General features: G+C 51.6%; 1 protein-coding gene across 5 annotated transcripts in view; it reads right to left on the bottom strand.

Moving 5' to 3' along the window:
- AGAP1 (ArfGAP with GTPase domain, ankyrin repeat and PH domain 1) overlaps positions 1-25,274 on the bottom strand; it is a 520,576-nt gene that overhangs the window by 355,273 nt on the left and 140,029 nt on the right. For 3 of the 5 annotated variants that reach the window (XM_088021480.1, XM_088021479.1, XM_088021478.1), the window contains exon 1: positions 14,935-15,934. The exons of the other annotated variants lie outside the window; for them this stretch is intronic. In XM_088021480.1, the coding sequence (XP_087877606.1) occupies positions 14,935-15,934 (1,000 nt within the window). Of the gene's footprint in view, positions 1-14,934; positions 15,935-25,274 lie in introns of those variants that run through there. 5 annotated transcript variants of the gene reach the window in all.

The raw sequence follows: 25,274 nt of genomic DNA on the forward strand, positions 1-25,274 counted from the left end.
AACAAATAATCTGATTAAAAATGGGCAGAGGACCTGAATAAATATTTCTCCAAAGAAGACATACAGAAATGACTGACACGTGAAAAGATGCTCAACGTCACTCATCCCGGAAATGCAAATCAAAGCCACAATATCACCTGGCACCTGTCAGAGTAGCTAGAATCAACAACACAAGAAACAAAAAGTGTTGGCGAGCATGTGGGGAAAAAGCACCCTTCATACACTGATGGGAATGCAAACTGGTGCAGCCACTGTGGAAACAATGTGAAGGTCCTCAAAAAAATTAAAAATAGAAATACCGTATGATCCAGTAATTCCACTACTGGGTATTTCCCCAAAGAAAATGAAAACACTAATTTGAAAGGGCACATGCACCCCTATGTTTACAACAGCCAAGACATGGATGCAACCCGAGTCCATACATACGTGATGTGTGTGTGTCTCTCTCACACAGACACACACACGAGTCCATACATGTGATGTATGTGTGTCTCACACACTCAGACACACACACACGAGTCCATACATATGTGATGTATGCATGTGTCTCTCACACACTCAGACACACACACAGAGTCCATACATATGTATGTCTCTCACACACTCAGACACACACACACACACACGAGCCCATACATATGTGATGTATGTGTGTCTCTCACACTCAGACACACATACACAAGTCCATACATATGTGATGTATGTGTTTCTCTCACACAAAGACACACATACACACGGGTCCAGACATGTGATGTATGTGTCTCTCACACACTCAGACACACACACACGAGTCCATACGTATGTGATGTATGTGTGTCTCTCTCACACACTCAGACACACACGAGTCCATACATATGTGATATATGTGTGTGTCTCTCTCTCACACTCACACACACACACGAATATTACTCAACCATAAAAAAGAATGAGATGCTGCTATCTGCCACAATATGGATGGACCCAGGAACTATTATGTTAAATAAATCATAGAAAGACAAATACTGTATGACTTCATTTACATGTGGAATCTAAAACAAACAAAACAAACAGGGGCACCTGGTGGCTCAGTCAGTTGAGCGTCCGACTCCTGATTTCGGCTCAGGTCATGATCCCAGGGTCATGAGATCGAGCCCTGTGTTGGGCTCCGCGCTGCGATTCTCTCCCTCCCTCTCCCTCTGCTCTTCCCCATCCATGTGCACACGCTCGCTTGCTCTCTCAAATAAATAAAATCTTCAAAAAACAAACAAAAAACAAAAACAGACTCCCAAGTACAGAGAACTGGTGGTTGCCAGAGGGGAGGGAGGTAATGGGAAAGACCAAGTGAAGGGGATTAAGAGGTACAAACTTCTAGGTAGGAAGTAAGTCACAGGGATGAAAACTACAGCACAGGCAGCGTACTCCGTGATAGCGTGAGAATGTCCTACGGTGACACGGTAACTACACTCATCATGATGAGTTCGGAGTAACGTACAGACTTCTCCAACCACTACCTTGTACGCCTGAAACTAACACAACACTGTATGTCAACCCTACTTTAATAAAAATTTTTAAAAACCAAAATATCGTTAAGTACCACTTCATGTCCTTAAATGATCAATAACAGTCCAGAAAGCAAGCATCCAGCTTGATATCTCAGCTCTGATGATGGCCCGGCAGGGAGGGCGATGCGTGAGCCCACGGCCCACCTGCTCGGACAGCAGCGGCCCAGCCTGCCGCCACGTGGGAGAAGCTACTGCCGGCCCACGCTCACCCCAGGACTGCTCTGAAGAGCACAAATCGCGGGACAGTGGAAACGTGGCCAATCTTTCACTGGGTTTGAGATGGAGGGGGCGTGCTGGGGAGGTCTCCTATTGCGGCCTGCCAACATCAGAAATTACTGGCCTGAAATGACAATCGAAAGTGGGAGGGCAATGGCGAAACAGCCCTGAGCGCTCCGGAACCTGCACAGGACAAGGCCAACGCCCCCTCGCCAGATCCCCCTGGCTTACAAACACTCCCCCATTTCCCGCACAGCCTCTGTGCCCGCCTCTCTCTGAGGTCCCAAACGCAGAGGTCCTGGAGACACGCCGCAGTCTGCTCGTTTCCGCACAAGAGCCAAGGCGTCGATACCATGTCAGAGACTGGAGAGCCTACGGCAGGGCGGCAAGTTCGAGTGGTGCCACCTGACGGGTGTGTGGTCAGCGCACAGTGGCTCACTCTTTCCGAGCGTCACTCTGGCCCCAGGGCCCCAGGGGGTGACGGGGAATGAAGAGGAGTGGGGGGAGTGGGGGGAAGCAGGGCTGGCATCTGCAGGCTGAGCGGGGGGCTGATCGGTTCACCTCTGTACAGATAACCGACTCGCCCTCCTGACCTGTGGGACAATACGCCACTTCCAGGGTGGTTGCTGGACTCAAGGACAACCGCGTCCAGCCCGCAAACATCCAGAGGGTGCGGCTACGGTGCGCCGGACCGCAGGGCAGGGACAGCGCGAGGCCCCGCCGCGGCCAGGCGCTGCCCCCCCGAGCTGTGGGCGCAGCAATCTGGAGGTCATCCCCCACACCGGCCAACGCGGCGACACGCTGCCTGGCACCCTGGATAAAGGACAGTTTGCCTTTCAGTGACAGCACCGCCTTGTGCTAGTCATGGGGCACGAGCCGGGACACGCACGGCCAAGACACACACGTCCACAGAGGGGAAAACTTCCGACCCCGCCAGCCCCACCCGACACTGGAGCTCAACAGCGGAGCCCAGCACGCCTGGGGTCTGACCAGGCGGGATGAGAGGCTCCTGAAAGCAGCCCGGGCCTGCAGCGCACACTGAAGACCTGGGGGAGGCAGAAAGTTCCAGAAGTGTGTCTGAAGCAGAGGGGCTGGCAAAACGAAGGGCACTTGAGCTGATGGGACCCTTGCTGACTCCTGGGACAGGAACATGCTTCACAAACACACGCAAGACCCCAGACTCCAAGGGACACGCCCAGGAACGGACACCTAACACGCAGGCACCTCGACCGCCTAAAGAGCCTAAGGGTCCAAGAAGAATGACCCTTCCGGGATTTACGTGGCATTCTCGACCCAAGTCAGGCTGTCACCCCGAGGTGTGCGTACTACAAACGTGGGTCGGCCTTCAAGCCTGGCACAGGGAGGGAGTTACAGGGATGCAGGTCCGGAGCACGAAGGTACCTGTTGACGCGCGCCACCCAGGAATGCTAAGCCAAACTGCTGCCTGATGGAAACTGAGGATTTCATCTCCTGCCACAGGATCAGTATCTACCTTAAGACCTGAAGGAAAAGGGGCGCCTGGGTGGCTCAGTCTTTAAGCGTCTGCCTTCGGCTCAGGTCATGATCCCAGGGTCCTGGGATCGAGTCCCGCGTCGGGCTCCCTGCTCCACGGGAAGCCTGCTTCTCCCTCTCCCACTCCCCCTGCTTGTGTTCCCTCTCTCGCTGTGTCTGTCAAATAAATAAATAAAATCTTAAAAAAAAAAAAAAAAACTCGAAGGAAAAGGAAATGCCACAAAAATCTCCTGCAATGTGGAAAATTAAATGCCCTGGGAATCCAGGTTTTTTTGAGAGCAAACAGCCAGGTTCTTCCGTTGAGAATCAGGCTCACTGTAGAGCGAGGGTTCCTGCAGGCTCCGGACACAGGGGATCCCATCAGCCGTGCTCGCCTGGCCTCTGACCTGCATGTCAAGGGACGAGCGCAAAGTAACGAGGCCTTCGGGATCCATCAGGATCTCATGGAGCGCAGGGGTCGGGGTGAGGGTGTAGACAGGAACACGGTTAATTCAAAATGCCTTCCTGTGACCCAGAATTTGCAAGTGCTTGTGTCCAAACCCTCCGTGAGCCCTGTAAATACCATAAATACTGTAAAATACTGTAAATAAATACTGTAAAACACTTGGGTATAAGTGCTCCTCCCAAAGGGAGAGCACGGCAGACTCGAAACCTCCGTGCATCACACTACTGCAGTGTTAACATGCACAAACCAAGTCAGACCCTCTGCAGGCCTCGACTCACGTGTGTGTGCAGAGAACAGGAAACTCCCCAGTCCTCTTGTTCTGGACCTGCTCCTCTGCTGATCCTCTACTCTCAAAACTCGACAACCCAGCAGTGCCAGGTGCATCATTCCGTAAGCTCTGCTCACTGCTAGCGGCACATACGACATTAGGTTAACTGCCTCAGGCTTTTAGGTTCTGTTGCATTTGATGCCCACTTAAAAAAAAAAAAAAGATTTGTCTATTTTGGGGGGGGGTGTGGCAGGAAGGGTCAGAGGAAGAGAGAGTCTCAAGCAAACTCCACGATGAGCAGAGTCTAACATGGGCTCGATCTCATGACCCTGAGGTCATGACCTGAGCCAACACCAAGAGTCGGACGCTCATCGACTGAGCCATCCAGGCACCCCTTGACGTTCACTCGTGTCATAAACTCTGAGATCCTAGTTTAAGAATGGGTAGGTGAAGCCTTCAAACTTGAACCGGTCTGTAAAAAGATGAACGCCTTCCCAAGTGGCTGTGTCTGTGTGTCCGTGTGTCTGGCTGTCTTGGGGGGAAGGGGGTGGATGAGACAGTCAACTGTAGTGTGGCAGAAAGGAGCTCAGGACCAAAGCACTGGATTGGAAAAAGCTCCCTTCCAGTGTGTGCTCTCCACCTGCAGGGAGAACTGTGCAAAGGTCGTGGTGAGTGTGAAAGGAGCAGAAACTGTCAGGTAGGCAGAGGACCGAGCAGCTGAGAAGGTAAGCGTGTGGCCACCGAGTCCCGAACCACAGCCAATGGTGCTGGTCACCTCACCTGGCGCCATGGCCCCAAGCCGGTCCGGCGTGCAGGCGGGCAGTGCGCCCGGGGTGATGGAGAAGGAGCCTCTGGGGACCAGCAGACTCTTCCCACTGGCCCATGCTTTTCCTGGTGAGGCCTGAAGGGGACCCTCTGCAGAAAAACCGTCAGAACAAACACTTCCCATGAGGTGAGGACAAGAAGTGCCAGCCTGCTACCAGAAGCCACACTGCGAGCATCAAAACCAGTCCAAATGCATGGCCACCTGCTGCCACATATAAAGACAAGGCCTCGGGGAGGCCAGACTTGTGTCCTCAGTGCCTCTCCGAGGACGTGAAGAGGCCACCTGGGTCCCCTTGCCCCGGCCCATTGAGGCCAGAAAACAGGCATGGGGGCATCCATCATTACCCAAGACTGGTCCCCATGAACAGGCCCAAGGGCACCTCCTAAGCTGCAGCTTCCAGAGCAGCTCCGGACCCTTGATGCTTCTGCACACCAGCATTCACACTCAGACCCCCGCTCCATCCCACCACCACTGGGCTCAGGCCCAACACTTCCCCGACAGCCACACCAAAGCCCTAACTCCTGCCCAAAGCTACCTAGTTTCTTAAAACTTGAGCCCCGGTCCACTGACAACACAGATGTTCTCAATCTTATGCATGTATCTCTTTACCACTCCTCAGTCTTAAAGGGTGGCGGTCCCTACAAGGAAGCCCAGCCATGGAGTCCGCTCCCTATGCTCTCATCTCTTATGTTTCAACCCAAAGGGCCTCTCACTAGGGTTTCTCGCGGGCACTAGTGATGAGCGTGTTTTAAATTAGAGCAAACAGTCAAGCTCGGCGCTTTTATCCAAAGCAGTAGCGCCGAACGGACGGTCCCTGATTCACGGGGCTTCAAAAACAAATGTGTTCAGTAGAGACCACGCTTGCTGTCGACATGTGGTCCAAGCCCCTCTCGGATGCAGGCCAGCGGCGGCTCCCAGGCAGCCAGCAATCACGGGGTCAACAAGATACACATGACCGTTCTGTGTCTGAAGACACTGTGTCTGTTACTCTCAGTATGGTGCTCAACACATTGCAGGAGACCGCACTTTATCACAAATCAGACTTTGTGTCAGACGATTTTGCCCACTGCAGCCTAATGGAAGTGTTCTGAGCACACTGAAGGTGGGCTAGGCTAAGCCGTGATGCTCAGGAGGTTAGGTCTATCAACTGCATTTTCCACTTAGGATGTTACCAACTTACAATGGGTTTATCAGGACCTTGCCCCATCGTTAAGCCCGGGGAGGATCTGTCCATAAAAAGAGATGCAGAACATTGACTTGAGAGCAACATGGGTCCAATGACACCACCTGCGTCATTATATTAGAAAACCTAAACATTATAGGATAATGTGGAATGCTCCAAATGATCCTTATTACAAAATACTTCACCGAACACACTCGATAAATACTTCATACCAGTGCTTATTACTGTGAAGGCTGCAAGTCACTGCCAAGAGGACAATCAGTCACTAATGTGGCAAGGGGGCTTCTTCCTTCAGGGACGCGGGGTCCTCTACTCTGCAGCCGACGCTCTCCGGCTGCCGGCCCTCCAGGAGGAAGCAGGAGCAGGATAAGGGAAGGCACTGCTAGGAACAGCTTTCTGAAATCAGCACATCCTTGGCATGGATCAGGAATGACATGAATCCATATGCTGCAAAGAACAGCTAATCTTCTAGTGACATGAATAAAGAAGGGGGCGGGGGGTGGGAGGAGATGATGCCAAAGACAAAAGGGGACTGCTCTCCCAGCTTATAATTTGAAGGTACAACGGTCAGTAATTTGAAAAGCAGCAGTTAAAACTGCAGATTGTGAGAAATACAGGGTGACATGCTGAAAACAAACCACAAGGTTGACTTATACTTGCCATAGCATGGGGAGGGCATTCGCCCCACCTGGGCAAATGCACATCTCACAGCACACATAAATCCAAGCATATCCACGTATTCGGTGTTTTCTATCCCTGGATCTTCTGCAGAACTTCTCAGAGACAGTAACTAAAGCAAAGCCAACGCCGTTGAGCTGCATGGCTTAGTGTGTGCTTTCCCACTCACCTCTGGCCTTCCTGAGAGCCAGCCAGGCAGGGAGTGAACCCCTTACTTAAACACATGAGGAAGACAGAGCTCAGGGCAGTTACGTGCCGTGTCGGGGCACGGGTGAGCCTGAGTGTTGCCGCCAAGACGAAACCTACCCCACCAACTCAACACTGCCTTCTCCACACGGCAACTTAAAATCTCCCACTGTACGTAGAACATTCCATCCTGCCACCCATCATGGTATCACTCACACACCTGAGTCAGGGCACCAAGAGGAAGCGAGCAAGAAGGAAACGCCGTGACGTCATGCTCAGACATCCCCCACCACCCTGGTGCCAAGGGGACAAATGGCATCCGTACCTCAGGGACTCAATGGGCCGAAAAACACAAGCCCGGGGAGCACTAGCTGGAGGGGGGTGTGGGGGCAGCTGTTGGGGAGACACCGGAGTAGAGGGGAGCCGACTATTTCTGGCTGGCAGGCAGAACTCCTACCCCGACTCAATGAGCCAGCAGAACAAAGCAGAAGCCACATTGGGGGCCAGGTGGGGCCAGGCAAGGGACAAAGAAAATACAGACAAATCTCCCTTTGAGTTTGGGAGAAAGCCACTTTCTGAGAGAACACCAGGTACAAAATCATCAAAATCCTAGATCCTGAAGGGGACTCTTGACCTTAAAACTGGGAGGAGGCTTTAAGACCATCAATTCTAAGCCCCCAGACAACAAACGCAGCACCCCTTCCAACATTCCCTGACTGGCCTGGGCTTGGACACCTCCAGTGATGGGAACTTTCCACATAAGAAGGCGTCTGTTCCACAGTGTGTGGGCTTCTGAGAAGTGACTGCCTACTTTTGAGACAAAATCCCTTTCCCGGGGAGTTTCCCTCATCGGTGCTAAGTGCTGGGCCCTTCTTATGTCTGCTTCTCAAATACTGGCAGACAAGTCTCCACACTCCCTGGCTTCTCTTTCAAACTAAAAATCTCCAGTGTCTTCAATGAACTTGGTTCCCAGAATCTTCCATGAACCAGATCAAGAAAGCAGATTTGGCACCCACTCTTGAATGCAAGAGAGTTCAGACTCTAAGAAGGTGGGGATTCTAGTTTGGGAACTAAACGAGTCAGAATAAGCTCCAAGTACCTGGGAGCTATCAAAGAGCTGGCTGCATGGTGCGGAAGGAGACAGAAGCAGCCTTGCTCCAGGACTCCCACACCACGGGAACTGCCCATTTTTAAGGTAGCGGGACGTAAGATGCAGGAAAGCAAGTCACAGGTAAGCATCCCTAAATCCAGAATCCTGTTTCACATACTTAACAGACTGACTGGCGCTGGGCTGTTTTAAAGCCCTCGCTAAGTGAGCAGGAAGATACAAACTGGATAAATAGCCACCATTCCCCCCACCCCCATCAACTGAAGAAGTGGCGTCTCAGCGATTCTGATCTGGGGTAGGAACTGGAGAGAATGTGAGCTGCCCCAGCAAGGCTGGCGGCATTGTCCAGGGACGCCCTGCTCTGGAGTGGGTCAGCAGGAACTCTGAAAGCAGCCCGGGCAATGACAGGCACAGAGAGAGCACAAGACTCCCTTTGACGACCAACTCAAACAAGTGAGCATCCACTCAAGTGGATGTGTGTCCCGCTGGTCCTACGCGAAGACAACCCACTGAATAAAGGGAGCAGTCCTGCGTGCTCCCGGAAACGCCTGGCTCACTGCGTCATGCAAAGTCTTGGACCTACTATCACACCAGAAATAGATTCAGCACTCCGTACGATCCCCAACAAAGGACTGTGTAGGAAAGTGACCCTCACTTTCCCTTTCACTCCTGCCAACTGAAATGCACCTCTTAAAATTATCTGCATTTGTTAGATAAGGACAAGCCAAAGGATCCCTTCACAAGCCTCCCACTGGGGCGGCCTGGTACGGAATGAGTGAGCAACAGCGTTCACTTTCCAACCCAGGAAAGCTGATTTCTCCATAAGCTCTGAGTCTTCAGATCCATCGGTGATGTTAGGATGGAAAACCAACTATGAAAATGGAAATAACAAGAGATTACGAGAACACCAACCAAATGAATGGACAGGGACTAACATGTTTAATAACAAAGGCAGCTACATTAATTCTTACTTAATGGGAGAAAAGAGAACAGATGTGAATGCCTCCGTCAACTGAAAAACCTAATGAGAAACAGAATTTCGAGGGCTGTCACCTACAAACAAGTAAACATCAACACCACAGCCGACTCAGATTCGAGCTGAACAAAACCCAGAGCAAAACTATGGCAGGCAGATGGTCCTTCTCTCGAAATGATACAAAGACAATAATCTCCCTTCTTTTTGCTAATCTGATGACCTTAATCCCAATTCTGTTCATCACCTGGGGATAGAACTGTAGCTCTACATACTTTCTCTCAATCACTGTCTTTAATAAATAAAATCTTTACTTTTCTTCATTATTTTACTCATTGTGACATCATTTTAAATTAATGATTGTTTGAATCATTACAGAGAAAAATAACAGCCTAAAGGAGATTTCCTATCAAAAACAAATTTATACTAAAAACAAAACAAACCAACTCATTGTGGGAGCTGTAACATCCTTTCTTATGCTTGATGTTGGTGCTAATCATATAGATTTGAGGAACAGAATCACTTCTTAGATGTTAACTACAGAAATCCCAACCAACCCTCTGGTGGGAGAATCTTCTCTTTTCCTGTTAAACTCCTAGTGATCCTGCAAGACCCAAATCATTTTATCCCTCTGTGAGGCCTTCATTAACTCCTCCTGCTCAAGGACATTTGCTCCCTTTTTTGTGTCCCCCAGTCCTCTCCTTAATTCCTCCCACAAACATTTATTAAAAGTGCAAGAGCCAAACACAGTACTCTAAACTCTGTAGTACAAAGAGGAATAACACAGGTTTCGTGCCCAGGAGGGAGAAGTGACAAGTATGTAAACGAGGTTATTATTACATACTGGGATTAGCAGTGCTCTAACAGAGGTATGTTGTGCAGAGAAATACAGTCCTGTCTCCCCTAAGTATCCCATGAAGCTGTGATTCCTTAGAACTTCTCCATCCCCCAAAAGACTACTGGACCTCCAAAGACAGGAACGATACCTTACTTAGCTCTAGCTCCTGCTCAGAACACACCACAGAAACTCAATAAGTATCTGTCCATGCTACAGAAAAACAAGACAACTAAAAAAAGGGGTAAGTACCACAAAGATACAAATGTAGGGATCCGAGGGGTACGTGCACCCCAATGTTTATAGCAGCAATGTCCACAATAGCCAAACTGTGGAAAGAGCCAAGATGTCCATCGACAGATGAATGGATAAAGAAGATGTGGTATATATACACAATGGAATATTATGCAGCCATCAAAAGGAATGAGATCTTGCCATTTGCAACGACGTGGACGGAACTGGAGGATGTTATGCTGAGTCAAATAAGTCAATTTCTCAATCAGAGAAAGACATGTATCATATGATATGAGAAATTCTTAATCTCAGTGATATGAGAAATTCTTAATCTCAGGAAACAAACTGAGGGCTGCTGGAGTGGTGGGGGGTGGGAGGGACGGGGTGGGCTGGGTGATAGACATTGGGGAGAGTATGTGCTATGGTGAGCGCTGTGAATTGTGCAAGACTGTTGAATCACAGATCTGTACTTCTGAAACAAATAATGCAACGTATGTTAAGAAAAAAAAAAGAAGATAACAGGAGGGGGAATAATGAAGGGGAGTAAATCGGAGGGGGAGACGAACCATGAGAGATGATGGACTCTGAAAAACAAACTGAGGGTTCTAGAGGGGAAGGGGGTGGGGGATGGGTTAGCCTGGTGATGGGTATTAAAGAGGGCACGTTCTGCGTGGAGCACTGCGTGTTATGCACAAACAATGAATCATGGAACACTACATCAAAAACTAATGATGTAATGTATGGTGATTAACATAACAATAAAAAATTTAAAGTTAAAAAAAAAAAATGGTTAAGTACTACCAGAGCTATATGCTTCCAAACAAAAGGTATTTGTTAACTGTATAGCCAACCAGATTTTGCTGCAATGGGCCAACTGATGTTAAACTGTTAAGATCTCTCTGGCAGATGTACTTTTGAACGTTCCTTTGGCAGCATGATATTCCGGTGCTCACAAGTGGGTATGCTGACACATGGGGCTCCCTGTTGAGAAAATTAATGCAGCAAGACACAGTCCAAGCCTCAGCGCCTGCCTAGAACATCCCTGGCTGACCTTCGTGGGGGCAGCCCTGCCTGGATCCCAAGTGGGAGGCTCTGTTCTACAGGAAAGCAATTCGACCTTATAACAAAAACGATGGAGGTTCTCCTAAATTACTATCTAGAATCATTTATAAAAAGCCATGTGATTTCCCAAATACGGAGTACATAATTAGTTTAAAATGTTTCAAATGAGAAACTCTGAATTATACTGTTTCTTTAAAACCATGTAGGTCCTTTCCAGCAACAAATCAAGTTTAAAAAAATTAAAATGTACCGTTATTTCAGTAATTTTATTTTATTTAATTACTGCTTCCTCTCTTTCTCCACTGAAGGTTTTTTTTTTTTAACTATAAAACAGTCTATCTAGCTGCACAAGTGGAGTGATACAAATCAAGGAAATCAGAAATTAAAGAACAAAGCCACTCATAAAAACGTGCTGTCAAGAATCAGTTGTAAATTACTAATTTGAAAAGCTAAGCTCAGTCAGGGCTATCCATGAATCACTTTATTGCTGTCATCAATCCTCGCGGACAGCAAAAGAACACCCCAAAGACACCTGCAGCCCTGCGCAGGCACTGTCTACAGCTGGCTCCAGGGCGGACTGGCCGGCAGCAGCGGGGGACACAGAGAGCATGCGCCAGGAAGGGACACCCTGCAATGTAACTCATCACTTGTTACTCGATCTTTTTTTGCATTAAATTATGTGTGTGTCAACAGACTCTGCCCTGGTGGGGGGCCGGGGGAAAGGATATCAGGGCATAGGAACCTGCCCTTGATCTGACACAGGGTCGCTCTGAAACCTTCCGGGCTCCTGATGGTTATGAACCTAAGAGAGAGAAATTGGCCACAGGTCTCTGGGATGCAGGGGTGTAACAGTTGGAGGAAGAGGAAAAGCCTAATAGGGATTAAAAAGCACAAGAGAACCAATCCTACAAAAGGAGGTGCTCCCATCCTTTCATCGTAATGCTTTAAGACAAGAGAACCACACGCATGCGATGTGTGAGCCTGTGTGTGCTTCAAAAGACTAACCACCTTCCTTCCCTAGCCTAGGTACCTTGTCTAAGACCAAGCAAGTAATCCTAAGAAGCTAACTAAATGACCTAATATAATAGTTACTTTGTCTTTTAAAGTTATTTTCCCAGAGCCAACTGACAACTTAATAGCTGAAAGAGTCTAACGAAAGGAAAACCTGCCCCGATGACAAGGGTCCTCTAATTTCCTTTATACTTGAAAGAACTTCAAATTTTAATGCACTGTCCCCAAGATTTAAAGAAAGCTAGAGATGCTGTTCATGATGTATCCTGCATTTCAGTCCGTAGTTCTGAAATCCATAAGGGACTGAAGATAGAAGCTTTATGCACAAATGCTTAGCAGACTCTTAATGGCATCTGTGTTTATCACACCGAATGGCGCTATCTCAGGCTCTGCTGCACATTATTGGTGTCCGAATGCAGGACGCCGTCCCCACTGTACACACAGTGTCCTGTAATACACAGCATTTCACCTTCCTAGAATCCAAATTTTTTAGGTCTTGCAGACCTCCCTGGCCCCATGGTTTGGGCAAGGCTTTGTGGACCTGTGCGCTACGGACACTCACAGGGAAACGGAGCCTGGGTTCCACTGCATTGGAAGGTTACCTCAGAGCATTTTACCTTAAATTCAAAACCTCATTTAAATAGCACCTAACTGAGCAATTTACATCAGAAGAAGCAAACATGTAGAAAGTAGAACAGCATAATAAAGGGGCTGCACCTTGACCAGAAGAGCAACTGACCTTACCAAACCTCGAGAGCAGAGACACTGCTCCAGGCCTTTTAGCCAAAGGCTGGTGAGGACTGTGGCTTTTTCTGTGATTACCTCGAACTTCAGAGTCGAGTGAGATCCTGGAATTCGGGCTGTGTGTGCTGTAACCTAGCTCATTCACAGTCTGTTCTTCCACACAACCCACAGTGCTAGCTAGTGTTATGTCTCAGACCAAAGCAATTCCACCTGGAAAAACAAACAAACCAAGCGTTACTGTAATTATTACTGTTATAATCTTACACGACCCTAGAGGGAAAAATCCCAACATGCTTTAACACCTCTACTTCCCAAATGCATCAATCCATCTGACCGGATCACCAATACCCAAGCCCCAATACTTTTAACTTGTATCGACAGGGACCACAATGAAACGTGTTCGTTCCAAATCGTGTGTGTGCGTTTCTACTCCCCTCCCTGCCAACCACGGGTACTTGTCCGGAACCCAGGCAGCTAATTACTATTTTCAGCAAAACCAGGAGAACAAAGAGTCAAGCCTGCTATTATAGGTAGAACCGGACCCTGTGGATTTGAACCTCCACTGAACGCAAGTAAGGGCAAGAGCAACTTTACACCAACCAACTTGAACAAAATAACTCACATCTTTTAGTATCTTAAGAGCGTGCAGGAGGGATGGGATAATGGCTGGAGTTGATCACAGTCCCTTCTAAAACATTCCAGGTCAGGTTAGCCACAAGATGTGCACAGCAAGTTCAACTAACACAAGTCTGGCAACAGGTAACTTTATATTACAACCTCACTGATAAAAAGAAAATTCCGATCTTAACTCTACTGCATATTCAAGTGCTTAACTTCAAATATTCTCTATCACGTTCTGAGGATCATTAGAAGCATGTTACGTGACATCACTGATCTTCAGTTTCCCTTAAAAATACTTAGGCAAGCACGGTGATGTCTTTTGCCCCGGCTGTTTGCATACACACCCTAGGCAGTCAGCTGACCTGGGAAGTCCACTAGGGAGGAATATTCTCGGTACTCTGGTGGTGGGGGGGGTGAGTTACCAGCTGACAATCTCTAACTAAAAGCCCACACCGCAGGGCCTCAACTACCCTCATCTCTACCGGCAGCAGGGTCTGGGAATCAGCACAAGGGATGTTCCTAATGATTTCTCAGTGGTGAAATGCGCGGGGACAGTATCTTTAGCCACCTCCTCCACACCCAACATGAGCAGGGTGTACCAATCCAGCCCCTCTGCTCACCTACCCGCCTTCCCTTTGCACATGGGGAGACAAGGGGATCTGTGTTTTGCAACTTCTAGAGGAGTCTGACCTCCAAACACCACCAGATTACCTAGTTCTTGCAAAAGACTACTGTCACATCTGCCTCCAAAACCTTCCCTGTGAGGTCCCTGTTGGAGGGCGCAAGACAACAAGGAAGTAGTTTCAGAACAGGCTGTGGGGTTGTGATTTTCCTTCCCGTACAGGAGAATACATCGCTAGCAAACAGAATGCTGTCCCAGACTTGCTCTCCTGCTAAGATTCCAGAGGCCGTGGGAAGAGGCCTGTCTCCCTGACCATTGGGATGAAGCATCTTTAGCAGGAACGCAATAGGTGAGAGTGGCTAAGTCAGGGAGGCCACACCACAGCGCTCACACATGGCAGCACCTACAGGGAGGCCAGGCTTGGGAGGTGGAGGAAGAAATTAAGCAAGACGAACGCTGCTGGTCCTGGCCAGGCAGCACCACCTGTGCGCCAGCTTCAGGGCCAGGTCCCCGGCAGCCCACAGGCATCCCAGTCTGCGAGCGCACGGCTCTGCTTGAGAAGAAGGCTGCGCCGCCCAGAAAGGTGATCACTCCCCAGACAGGCTCACAGCGGCTGAGCAGATTCCGAAAGACACCACCAGACACAGTGGAGACAGGGGCAGCCAAGTACTTCCCGACCGCAGCGGTGTTACTAGGGAAAACCCGCAGTACACGAGTTCACACCCAGCATGGCCACCTGCCGGCTGGTGGCTCAGGGAACGCAGGTCCCTTGGCTACTCCCAAATCCCAGCGTACTCTGGCTAAGCAGGCCGCTGCGGAACCAAGCCAGCTCCCACCATTGCCCTCACCTCCCTGGCCGCGCTGCCCACCTCTGCGCGGGGACCCGTCGATGCTCTCCGCGCTAGACGAGTGCGCATCGGCTGGGGCCCGCCGCAGGCTGCTAAAGTAGCCACGGGGCCGCGAGGCGCCGCCGCTCCGGGGAGAGGGACCGCCGCCGGACGCGCCGTCCCTGCGCGCGAAGATGCCGCTGAAGAAGCGCAGCAGCCGGTGTTCCGAAGCGGCGCCGGGGCCCGCGGCCGCCGCCCGCGCGCGCTCCAGCCGCTGCAGGTCGCTGTTGTCCAGCGTGCGGTTCTTGCTCTTGCTGCGCTCCCAACGCTCCAGGTCCGAGAGCGCTTCGTTCTTGCTGAGCACCTCGCCCACGTCCAGGGTGTTGCGCTTCTCCGAGGAGGGCTGCACTGGGGCCGCGGGCTCCACAGCGACCCCAGGGTCCGCCGAGACCTTGCCACCCGGCGCCCAGGCCAGGCTCCCGGAGCTGCTGTGGCGTCTCCCGCGGCCCAGAGTCTGACTCCGCGACACCTCGGGCCCGCTCCAGTGCCGGAAACTGAGGCTCCGCCGTAGGGGCGCGGCCCGGACCCCCTCCACGTCGGGGCTGCCGGGCGCGGGCGAGCCGGGCCCGTCCTCCACGGACGGGGGGCTGCCGGCCAGGTCCGCGGGCTCGAGGCCGCGTGCGCAAGGTCGGAGCCGCCCGAGCTCCAGCTGCCCAGTGCTGCGGGTGCGGAAGGTGCGGAAGTCCCAGGCGCGCGGCCGGCGGCCCTCGGGGTCCTCAGCGCCGGCCGCCACCTCCTCCTCGGCCTCCTCCACCAGCCGCCCCGGCGCGTCCGGGGAGCGCGCGGGCCGGGGCCTCAGGGCCGGGCGTGGGTCGGGGCCGCCGGGGCGTGGGTCGGGGCCGCCGGGGCCTGGCGCGGCCAGCTGGTCCTTCCTGACCATAGTCACGGAGATGCGGTAGACGGTCTTCCTGGGGGGCGTCCCGCGCGGCATCGCGTCCGCGGGCGGAGACGCGGGCTCGCTGCTGCCGTCCAGCAGGTACATGTCGCCCGGGGCCGCGGCCGCCGCGCCGCCCGCCGGGGCTCCGCTGCATCCAGCGCGCCGCGGGCCGGGACGCACGGTCGGGCAGTCGCGCGGTCGCTGGGCGAGGCGGGAGAACGGGCACGCCCGGAGTGGGCCCACGCCCCCCGCTGGCCGAGAGGGCTGAGTTCAGGCTGCGGGGACGACACCCCTGGCGCCCGCCGGCCCGTGCGCCGCGCGGCCCGAGTGCGGGGGTCCGGGCCCGGGGCGCCGAGCCATGGGCCGGCGGGGCGGGTGGGCGGAGCGGCGGGCGAGCCGGCAGTCAGGCGCGGGAACGGTCTCGCCGGCAGGTGCGGCCGCGGCGCGCGGGGCCCGGGGCGGGCGGAGGCGCCCGCGGCTTCATTGTCTACGGCGCCGGGCCGGCTCGCATCTTCAGGCCTTTTCTGCACAGTTCGGCAGCTCCGCAGCCTCCGCCACTCCCTGAGCTGGGACTCGCGGGCAGCTGCGCCGGCAGCGGCCGAGGGACGGGCGGGCGGCGGTTTAAAATGGAAATGCGCGCCGGGGCGGGGCGGGCGGGGGCCGACGTGCAGCGACCGCGGGCCGCGCGCCCAGCCCGGCGGCCGAGTCCCGGGAGCGCGGCGGCGGCGGCGGGAGCGCGGCCCGGCGGGCAGGCAGAAGTACCGGGCTGGATCGCCGCCGCGCGGACCGGAGCCTCCAAGGGGCCGGCCTGGCAGCTTGCCTGAACCCTACCCCTACACTACCCCTACACTCCGGGGCCTGGCCTGCAAAACCAAATATGCGCCATCTCTCACCTGTTTATTTGGACCTCTGAAGAGGATGCAACTCAAACAATGACTTCTTTAGAAAGCAAGGGTATCTCAGGTACTTGTTAGCCCCTCGCAAGTGTATACTTGTTACTACACTTGTACTTGGGAGGAAAAAGTGTATGCCCAGATGGAGACAGCAAGGGAGAGGTGAGGGTGGTAGCTTCCCTGTGATGTGCTGCTCACACCACTGCCCTTTGGCGCAGGACCATGCAGTTTCACTCCTAAAATACTGTTTGGGGAGTATTTTCCCTAGGTGTGGGAAAAGGCCCCTGACAGTAACAGGCAGGAGAACACAGCGGTTCAGAGCAGGAGGAAAGACTTGCCTGTCCAAGCCTTCCATTTCCATCTTAGATTTTACACCTGGAAGGTAGGGATGGAGAAAATCGGACCCACACTCTGAGCAGAGGACTGAAATAGCTAAGACACCACGTGCCAAGCATTCTCTGTAAGTGCTAAATATTGCACGCTGAGTTTCTCTTCCATCAAATTTCCCCCACCTGCTGCCTCTCTTGGATGTCTAGATCCTGGTTCTTGATATGACCTGATGCGGCACAATATCCTCACATAGTTGATCTATTATTTTTTTATTATCAATCTATTAGTTCTTGATGATGTCCTGAACCTATGGGTTTCTGTTTCTTATAAGTTTCAATAGGAAAATGTCATTAATGTCATAAATAAAGTGTCCACTAATCAAGCTGGATGCTTACACAGGCTTCTCTAGGCCTGGAACTGCCAAAGACGCATGAGAAGCTGTTCTGAGGGAAGGTGCTGACAGCAAAGCGTCATTCTGGGATTCCATGACTGTTTCCAAGTCCTGCTTTCCCCTCCTTTCACCAAATATCCGTGTTCATGGCACAGAAGGGGATACAAAGATGAATGGCGTGGGTCTCTTATGAAGGAGGTTGTGGCTTAGGAAATCTGGATTTTATTTCAGAGGGAAATTAAATATTCAAGTTTAATGAGATAGATCAGAAAGCTTACTAGGTGATTCCATTTCTTTTTAAGAAGATACTTTAGAGCAGAGGATTTTTAGAACAGGGAAAACACTCTATATGGCACCATAATGGTGGACATGTGTCATTATACGTTTGCCCAAACACAAAGAATGCACAAGACCAAGAGTGAACCCTAAGGGAAACTATGGACTCTGGGTGATAACAATATGCCAACATCAGTTTATCGATCACAACAAATGTACCACTCTGGAGGGAATGTGGGTAGTAGAGGAGGCCATGTGTGTGCAGAACCCTCTGTACCTTCTGCTCAATACTGCTGTTCACCTAAAACTGCTCTAAAAAATAAAGTCCATTTTTAAAAAAAGTTTAAAACGCATTTGACCACCCCCAGTGGCTGCACCTGGACATGACTACCTCAATCACGGGGTCATTGCAAGCTCTGTCCACCTACTCCTGGCACTCAAGGGTTCAAGGGCAGTGTCTCTAACGTCCTCAAGTGCAAAGTTAGGGAACCCCAGGACAGATCAGTCTCACCTTCAGTTTGGATAAAAAGCCCTCTTGGATAAGACCCAAGAACCAGCAACTTCCAGAGTGGGAGATGGACAGTCATCAGCTATCGGAATGAGGTTCCTAGAGCCCATCAGGTTATGTAGATGCCAAGGGCTCAGAGAGGGTGGGTGCTTTCCCCAAGGCTACACCGCTCAGTGCTGAGAGCTGAGCCTGGGGTCACATTGCCTGTACCCATCCCCATGCCACAGTGGCGTTTTTTGTCTACGTAAGCGTCAGCATTTGCTTTGATGACCGTGAAGAGAGAGACATGTGTGAATACTATTGAGCCTGGCAATAATCAAATGTTAATGATAACAACATCTAGCAAGTTTCCATTTACTCATTCGCTTTTCTATTTGTTCATTTATTCTTCAAATATATTTTGGATCCTACTGCACAGGACTCGGTGAGAAGGCAGAGTCTTTGTCCTCAAAGAACTCACAAAGTTGTGAAACAATGGTGTTTTCAGGGCCCTGAGATTTAACATACAGACCGGGAGGGAGGTTGAGAGGATGGGAGACAAAGCAGCGCCCTGCCGTCTGTCTGTCTGTCCACAGGGTGAGCCCCAGTAGCACTGGGTGGGGTCTACAGTTTCATCACTGCAGGGGTGTGGACAGAAAAGTCAAGCCGGCTTTAAGTGCAGACAATGGAACTTGGCCACGAGGAGTGGCAGGGACCTCTCTGCTTCGGGCCATGGTGGGATCAGAACCCAGAGTTCATAGCTTAGCCTGGGATTCACTCTCACTTTTTAAGACCAAGGCAACCTTCAAATATTGAGATGGAATTTTACTATGAAATTAGTTAGCCCATAATTAAGACATAGATCTTGCTTGTTATCTGAGCCAAAGGTAAAAAGTAACATTGCATTCCTTCAGGGCTCCAATCTTGAACTGCAGGCCTCTTCCCACTCCCGCCGGTTGGGTTGTCGAGAATCCAGCCCAGGGTTTGCACTTGGCTGTGGGAGGATGCAGTCTGCAGAGTAGAAGATTCCATTTGATCCACCTTAGATGACTCGGAATCTCAGCCGGTGTTGAATGAGGAAACCTCTTCCAGCCACAGCAGAGAGGTTCACTACCCCTCAGTGCTTTCCCCTCCGAGGAATGCATTTCTTTTCCACACCAATCACAATGATTCCACGCCAGGCCTGACAGTCTAGGCTGAAAGACGGGGAGAGTCACCTCTCCCCACTGCCCTGGATACATGGGCTCTTCCAATGCAAAGAATCAGAGGCTTAGACAGATCTTGTCCCTCCAAAATCTAAATCCCCTTTATGCAGCCAGACCTGCCTTTTAAAAATAGAAGCAATCATACCATATATGTTCAGGTGGCACTATGCTTCTTCTGTTGCTTTTGAAACTGACCCCTCTACACAATCGTTTCTTAAATTTTTCTGTGCCTTCGAATATATCACCATTTTGGCTTATTAAAAAAAAAAAAAGGCTGCGGTTGTTCTCACTGCTCCATCAAAACCCAGTAGCAGGGAGGCAGGCAAAGGCTCAACAGTGCAGGGGCCCCAGTGCCCGACAGGGAAGGACTGCAGAGGGGTACAGGAATGAGGGCTAGCCCTACTCCCGCCCCATTCCATTGCCTCCTGCAGCTGGCTTTCCTCACCCGTTCTGGGTTTAGGGCATCATCTGGCCACCCTCCCACAACTTCCCTGTCCTGGGCCATTCCTAGCCGTCTATAAATTAAACATCCTCCGTGAGAATATTATTTCTCGAAGTGTTACTAGAACTGATAAGCCTTATTTAAAGGAAATCTCTGATAGTCAGCAGAGCCATCTGCTCCACAAGCTGACTTTCCAAGTAACAGAACTTGCCGCTGGTGATCACATTTACAGTATCTTAGCAGAACCGCGTGTGTGGGCCACTGCAGCAGGCCAACCACTGACCCTGCCCAGGCTCTGCACGCCCACCCCAGGGGCAGCAAAGCACCTCCCCCAGTTCATGGGGCACTTTAAAGACTATTTTCTGGCAGCAGGTTGACTGAAAGATACAGATAGAAGCAAAAAGAAAGGCATTTGTGCTAAACCAACACTTTCCTGATGTACCTTTCTTTTGGCATGAGACTCCAGTCCGATCACCATGGGAGGAATGCTTTCTGATGTAAGACCTACTATGATGCTCAGCTTCTGCAGACCGACAACTCTGCGATCAGCCCTCCCTGGGCTGAACTCATTAGGGGCCCCATTTCCCTCATTTTATAAGCTGAAAGTTAAAAGAGGAGCCATGAAAGAGAGAAGGACTTGATGAGTCACAGAGGGACCAGTGCACTGGGTGGGTCCCTAAGGCCAGGACATTTCTGACCCAGCAGGAAGGAGGTCCTCTGAGCACCTGAGGTCGGTTCTACCTACATTTTTCCTCAAGGACCAACAGTAATGCCACCACTGCCAACAGAACCTTTCACGGTCCCCCGTGTATGAGCACACGGACATCAGAGGGCAGCACCTGGGCTCCATCCTCTTCTATGTTAACAGGATGCCCCACAGGGTCCTCTCAGTGGGCAACATCAGAGGGCCCCAAAGGAGCCAGAGAAAGAGGTCAGCAACTACTTATCAAAACCAAATTTGCTGAGACTTTACATGAAGGAAAGGGCTTTTTAGTCCACGTCCCATCTGAAGGCATGTGTGGATCAGAGAATCAGGCAGTTTTGCACAAGGAGGCCAGGAGCCGGGTGCCTCTGTGGGACGTGAGGAGGCGGGGGCTGAGGAGGTGTGAGAGAATGCCCCCCCCCCTCCTGGTCCACGGTGCCCCACGTCCAGCTCAGTGTCCCGCAAACAAAGGGCTTCTCTGGGCAGCCCTCGCCGATTCTGGATGACAGAGGAGCAGGACAAGAGGCGGATGCTCGTGAGCACACCTGCGTGGGGCCGCAGCACAAATGCTTCCTCAGCATTATGTGAGGTGCATCAGAAACGGGGGCCCTGGCAGCCGGCAGCCTCCAATAGGACAGCAAGAGGCCCACCTGCTCGTCCATTTTCTGCTCTCCAGCAGGTAGACAGCAGTGCAGCGCACCCCGACTGTGCCCAGAGCGCTCTGCTCAGGGATGGGGGAGCTGGAAGGTGAGGGGCCTGACAAGTGTCCTAAATAACCACCAGCCAGCAGAAAGTGTTACATGTGAGAGGAAGGAAGCAGGTAAGAAGGCAGAAAATGATTATTTCTAGCTGAAAGATTTTTTAAAAAGGCTCCAAGAAGGAGGTGGTCTTTGGCATTCGTCCCGGCAGGGTGGCCAAGCTCAGCACCACGGACACTCTGGGCTGGGTCCTTCTTTGCTGAGGGTCTGTCTGTCCTGCATATCGGAGGATGTTGAGCAGCATCCCTGGCCTCTCCCTACCAGTGCCAGAACACCCCACCAAAAATGTGTGCAAATATTGCCACATGTCTCCTGGGGAGCAAAATGTCATGGGCAGAGAACCAGGCAAGGCAGGCTCACATGAAAAAGGAAGGGGTGGCTCCTACGTCCTTGCAACTTCTCATTTTATTATTTTATTGATGCAACCATCCTCTCCTGCCTCTGCATATAATATTAAAAAGCTCTATATGGTCCCTCTGTAAAAAAAGAAGCGATTATTTCCAATAATCCTTCTCAAAATTGGGAGAAGAGCAATAATTCCAGATGAGGCCACTACCAGTCTTCATTCTGTGAAAGACAAGTCATCAGTTATAATTAGTTTAAATCAGTAAGTATCATGGACATGATTAAAATGCTGGAAAGGGGGGGGCGCCTGGGTGGCTCAGTCGGTTAAGCGTCTGCCTTCGGCTCAGGTCATGGTCCCAGGGTCCTGGGATCGAGCCCCACATTGGGCTCCCTACTCAGCAGGAAGCCTGCTTCTCCCTCTCCCACTCCCCCTGCTTGTGTTCCCTCTCTCGCTGTGTCTCTCTCTGTCAATAAATAAAATCTTTAAAATAAAATGCTGGAAAGGGAAAAAAAACCTTCAGTTTTGCCAATGTTAAATATTTAAAATCCAAAACAATGCTATGTTGTTTTTCATCATCAAATATCCTAAGCATGGTGCTTGAAGACTTTGGGCCGTGAGGCGGGTGCAGGGGAGACAGGCCAGCACTGACTGGGTCTCCACAGAGCACCTGAGCACTTGTGATCTCAGGTAAGCTCACTGGCTGGCCCTCCAGGGAGCTCCTACCAGGAGCCCCTGCCGGTCGTGTGTGCAGTGCTGGAGCTGCCTTAAGACACTGTCCCCTCCCTTGTTCCCTCTGCACTAGGTCAGCCTGGTGTTCCACACAGACTGCATCTTTGGAGAATGGGAACTCATTTATATTACCACAACCAGGCCTAGAAGAAACCTTAATCCAACCCATTTTTCAGATAACGATGTCTACTCCGTGGGGAACAAGGAAGAGATTCCTCCATACACTCTGGTACTGTGAGCCAACAGGAAGCATGTAAAACCAAGCTGAAAACTCACGTCCACTTATATAGGCCAAGGAGAAAAAGTCTTGATTTTTAAAAACATGCCAATAAGAGTCCCTTGTGAATAGCTTCTCACTCCCAAACAAAGGAAAAGGTCAGACATTTCTTGGTGGTCTTTCTTGCTAAATGCCAGGCAAAGATGACTTCAGGTAAAATGAAAACCAGATGTATTAAGTGTCACTTTGTAGAAACAAATGCAAGCACCACACTTTGTGGTCTGTGTGACAACACAGCCTCGGCCACCGATGGTCACTCTTGAGGTGCTAGGTGCTAGGCGAGGCCAGAGCTCCCCCGGAGATGCTCCACTTTCCTCTGCAGCCTTCAGCGCTCCGGGGAGACGCAGCTGAGGAATCAGAAGGATTTAATCAAGGGTAACACACAACTGTGCACCTGTCCCTTGGACAGCTGCAAAGCAGCTCTGGAATTTGTGTGGAGAAAAACCAAGACATTCCGGCTGATTACCTAATCTTCCCAGTCTTGGAGGGCACACAGGACCAGGCCTGTCTGGGAGCATTTTCCTCTGCAGGAAAATCTCTCTTCCCCGGAAGAGATTCTTCTAATGACACCATCTGCATGAGCATTTTCCTACAGACCTTACAACCAAAACACAGAGGACCACCTGGTACGGAACCCCCATATGGACCCCCCCTAGAACAGCCTCCTAGAGTAGAAACAAACACCAGGAGCCATCAAAGAACAGCCACCTCGGCTCGTCTGACAATTTCCGGATGTTTACCAAATTTGTCTTTAGATGCACTGATGCCCTCCCAAAGATTCGTGAAGCCCAGGACTTCTACAAAACTAAAAAATCCTGGCCACAAATAATAATGCCCTGGGAATTTCTGTCCATACCATTAGAAAGCTCAAGAAAAAGCCTATTTTGGCAGAGTTATCACTCCTGCATCCCATTTGGGATCTGGCTGCTGAGATATCCGGAAATCTTTTCTCTGTGCCCAGGGGACCTGAAGCTTTGCTATTTCTCTCTAAAGGTGGAAAACAACATGACTAAGATGCCTGTCAAAGCCCAGACACACTCCCCCCAGTGAGTGGTGGGAGCCACGTGACCACCCCCCTGCCTGTATTAGCCAACGTGTCACCGGCGGGCTCCGCAGTCCCCGGGCGGAGGGTAAACACACCACAGGCGGCTGGTAGCTGCAGCTGCCCCCTTGCTAGTTACAATTTGCATAAGAGCTCCTGAGAAAGATGATAAGTGGGTCACGGGGACCGGTTCTGACACAATAAGATGAAATAAAACGTCCGTGTCTTCTCATCTGCTTGCCACGCACGGCTCATCAGCAACCGTCCTGCAGGGAGCAGGGGTGAGGCGGCCCTGTGGCAGGAAGACGCCAGGGGTGGGGGCCAGAGAGCCAACGCAGCTCCTGAGCCGCCTCCCAGCACTAGGATGTACATTATGCTAGGCACCCCTCCTTGAAAACATCACCACCTGCTCCAGAATCTTTCACGAGGGAAAGGGGAGGGATGAGAAATAACACTGTCCACGGTCAAACAATGCGTAGGGCCCCAGCATCATTGTTACTGACCCTCCCCTCCAGCATCATCTCTGTCCCTAGGAGTGCTGCTGAAGACGGCGATGCGGCTGGTTAGGTACCAACACAAAACTCATCAAATCTGGAAAAGAAGGTTCGTGGCCCCTGATCACCCAGCTACAGACACGAGGGTCAGTGGATCAAAGGCAGCCCCCAAAGACTCCAAACTACGAAGTCCTAGAGCCATCTAAGACACGGCCAAGTGGCTTGGCAGGGAGTGGATGCACAGAATGCGGATGTACGTGCCATGCCCCGGGGCCCCTTTCTTCCTGTCACGGCCTCACAGACACCCCGAAGGAGGTGCCTAGGGGTGCAGAATCCATGTGGAGAGCCAGGCCACACTGTCTCCTGCATGCAGGTGGTCTTTCCCTTCACTAGTTCCTGGGGCATCCTCCCAAGGTCATGCCCTTGAATTACCCAGGACTGTGACACCCCACCATCTTAGCCTCTAACTGTCCCCTCCTGGGCCGCAACCCTCCACAACAGCTGCCCTCTTTCTAGCACGTCCACTCCTGCTGTCAGGAGGCTCACTTAACACAGCCTGTCCTTTCCAGTCTGCAGGCCCTTCTCTCTCCAGCAAAGGCCAAGGCACACCCCTTGTCTATGCCACCTACTGCTCTGCTGCCCTCTGATGCTTCTGAGACCCCCACCTGGGCCTGCCCTAAAGGTGGCTCCATCCAAACTCCAGCCCACTGGACCGGTGCTCAAGTGTGGGAGCACTGAGCCTACATCCTGAGGCCCCACTGCAGATGCTCACACAGCTGGGGGGCTGGGCGCTGGCACCCTGCAGGCCCTCCCTGCAGCGCTGGCCCCCCACACTCCCATCCCAACCCTCCAAGCCTGCAGCCTGCCCTGAAGACATGGGGGCACCACACCCCAGAGCTGCTGCACTCTGGGCCTCCCAGCCGTACTCACCTCTCCTCTCAGAGCTGGCAAATGGACCGTGTACCATCAATCACAATCATCTGCTGTCCTTCAGCCAGCACGGAAAATACTCCATTATCTCCCACTTAATAAAAAACAGAAACAAAAGCCTCTCCTCCCTCTGTGTGCCCTC

This window comes from Eumetopias jubatus, unplaced genomic scaffold, assembly GCF_037043125.1.
Source record: "Eumetopias jubatus isolate StellerSeaLion01/CBP00866 unplaced genomic scaffold, mEumJub1_p1.0 scaffold_3, whole genome shotgun sequence".
NCBI classification, from domain to species: Eukaryota; Metazoa; Chordata; class Mammalia; order Carnivora; family Otariidae; genus Eumetopias; species Eumetopias jubatus.